Source organism: Limulus polyphemus, unplaced genomic scaffold (genome assembly GCF_000517525.1).
Source record: "Limulus polyphemus unplaced genomic scaffold, Limulus_polyphemus-2.1.2 Scaffold372, whole genome shotgun sequence".
Classification (NCBI taxonomy): Eukaryota; Metazoa; Arthropoda; class Merostomata; order Xiphosura; family Limulidae; genus Limulus; species Limulus polyphemus.
The window spans coordinates 31,567-33,934 of NW_013665982.1; the positions used below are offsets into that span (position 1 = coordinate 31,567).

At 35.1% G+C, this 2,368-nt stretch overlaps 1 protein-coding gene across 1 annotated transcript in view; it reads left to right on the top strand.

Moving 5' to 3' along the window:
• The first annotated feature begins 574 nt into the window (after nt 1-574).
• The window catches only part of LOC106457772 (galactoside 2-alpha-L-fucosyltransferase 2-like), a 5,602-nt gene continuing 3,808 nt past the window's right edge, over nt 575-2,368 (top strand). The window contains exon 1 of the mRNA XM_013917215.2: nt 575-714. Coding sequence (XP_013772669.2) covers nt 575-714 — 140 coding nt within the window. The remainder of the gene's footprint in view (nt 715-2,368) is intronic.

Here is a 2,368-nt window from a genome sequence, read left to right on the forward strand (position 1 = left end):
GCGGGGGGGGGGGGGGGGGGCACTAGATGGATGAATAATATTAAATTGAACAAAATACATAAGGTTACTTTAACTCTCAAAATCAAGAAAATCTCTCCAGGTCTTGTGGACGCTTGTACATTTCACTTCACATAAAAACATTTACCTACGTAGAGAATATTTTTAGGTATACCGATTTTTTACTTGTTCATTATGGCATTCTGTTTGGCACTTTATGTTCTTGGCTAGATTACTTTTACTGACGCCTGCGTCTACCAAGTGTCGCACAAACATTTGTCCTTCCACCAAATTCAAACATCTGTTACTCTTGTCAAATATTATAAACAAAATGCCTAGATTATTACTTTTCCACTGCTTGGTACTGAACATTCATGTTTGTATACCATTCAGACATGCATATTCATAGATTGATATGTTGTCTACCGAGGAACAGACAAGCATACAGTTATCAGATTTTTTCCGATGGCTGGAGATTTGTGGCCCTAGTATGCGGAAGTGAAGGTATAATAACTTGTTGCAAATGTAAAGAAAGGGACAAGACACGACGTGAAGACAAAACAACAACAATTTATTAATGAAAGAACAAGAAGAACCAGAAGTCATGAGGTCCCAGGAGAAAGCTTATTTAGTACTACATGACTGTCAGCCTCCAACTTACCACTTTCACAGTGCTGGACTGAAGCACCCGAAGCACGTGACAGACTCGTTCAACAGGTACACCATACTATTTATTGTTACTTCAGCGTGATATGTTGTTCAACTAGAATCGAGTGACATTAATTTCCAAGTAGAATGGTATTCTAGCAGCTCGAAAGAATACACAGCTGCCAACTGAAACAACAACATACACCTGCAGTATCCAAATGATACGCAAAAGTCACGAACCATCTTCCGTGGTGACATTAGTTCAGTTAGTATTACTGGAGCAGAGAACAAATCCTGGATTTTTCCACTCACTAAACTCAACAGAGAGCAGTGAGTTGAAAAACATCAACTATCCAGTGAACAAAGGTGCTCCAAAAAGAGGATTTGGTTACAAGAATTGTTAGCAATAATGTTTTGATTCACAGAATACATGAAATTGCACATATGGTGTCGAAGAATATGTATTATTTACCCAAAACTTACCTGTAAGGGTTTTGTCATTGTGACTAAATCTATTTACGCAGAAACTGTCTGTACTATGTATTATATGATCACAATTTAGTCTGCTTCAATACGTCTTTCTAATTTTGTGGAGCAACCTATAAATAGACTGACATAACCATAATTGTTCCGTGTTAAGTAACATAGTTCCCACAATTGAAAACTGCGCTACCTATGTTACGGCACCTGCAGCAGCAGCCATTTTAGACCCGCCATATTTATGGTTCTGGAGATAGATATAATATTTCGCCCATTTCAGCAGATACATCTCTTCGTAACAAATATACTCATACCTGGAAACAATTGTGAATAATTCATGTCACGACTCGTGCCATATAAGTAAGCGTAACCTAGTTTATGAAACACTGAAACTGCACGATAAATTGGAATATTGTTAAAGCTTTAACTTGTTTTGAAAGTGAATATATACATATATATCTACAGTATATACGCAAATCGGAAAATCATTCGAGTCAAAGAATAACAGTACAGAAAGATTGCATTTTGTGCTTGAAAGTATTTAAAGTCGCTGATCCTCAACAGCCTTAGTTTCACAACACACCATGAATTGAACTTTTCACTCTATATAGCTATATCATTTGTCACAGCAAAAATATATTCAAACGTATAAATTGCAACGCTTTTATTTTTTCTTGTAATATTTTTGAACGTTGTTAGAATGCTATGACTCACTGGCAAATATGGCAGTTATTACAGAATAATTAATATTTTTGTTTTCGTTAATACACTTGTGTCCAAAACTTAAGGAACGAACGTTTCGTTCCTTAACGTTTGGACAGCATTGTATATACATAAATAGAAGACGATCAAAACGTGTGATATCTTTCCTAATTTGTGGTAAAACCGCGGTTGTGAATTTTCATATTTGCTCTTCTTCTTATCCTAATATGTCTTTCAAGATATTTTAATATATATATATATATGTTTTTATTTATATATCGATCCAAAGTAACGTGATATTAAACTTCTGCTTCCCCCCTGTTATAACACTAACATTTGGGGCTCGAACCTGCGGTCAGGACAGAGCAAATAGCTTATTGTATAGTTTTGTGCTTGAACAAACACTATACTATAAAACTTCTACTTAATTACATTAACTTAGATATGTGAAGATTTTCTCAGATATGAAAGTTGAATTAGTTTGACAAATATTATTTTTGTCTTTTTTCCATCGCAATGTCTTCTGATGGTAGTTTTATAG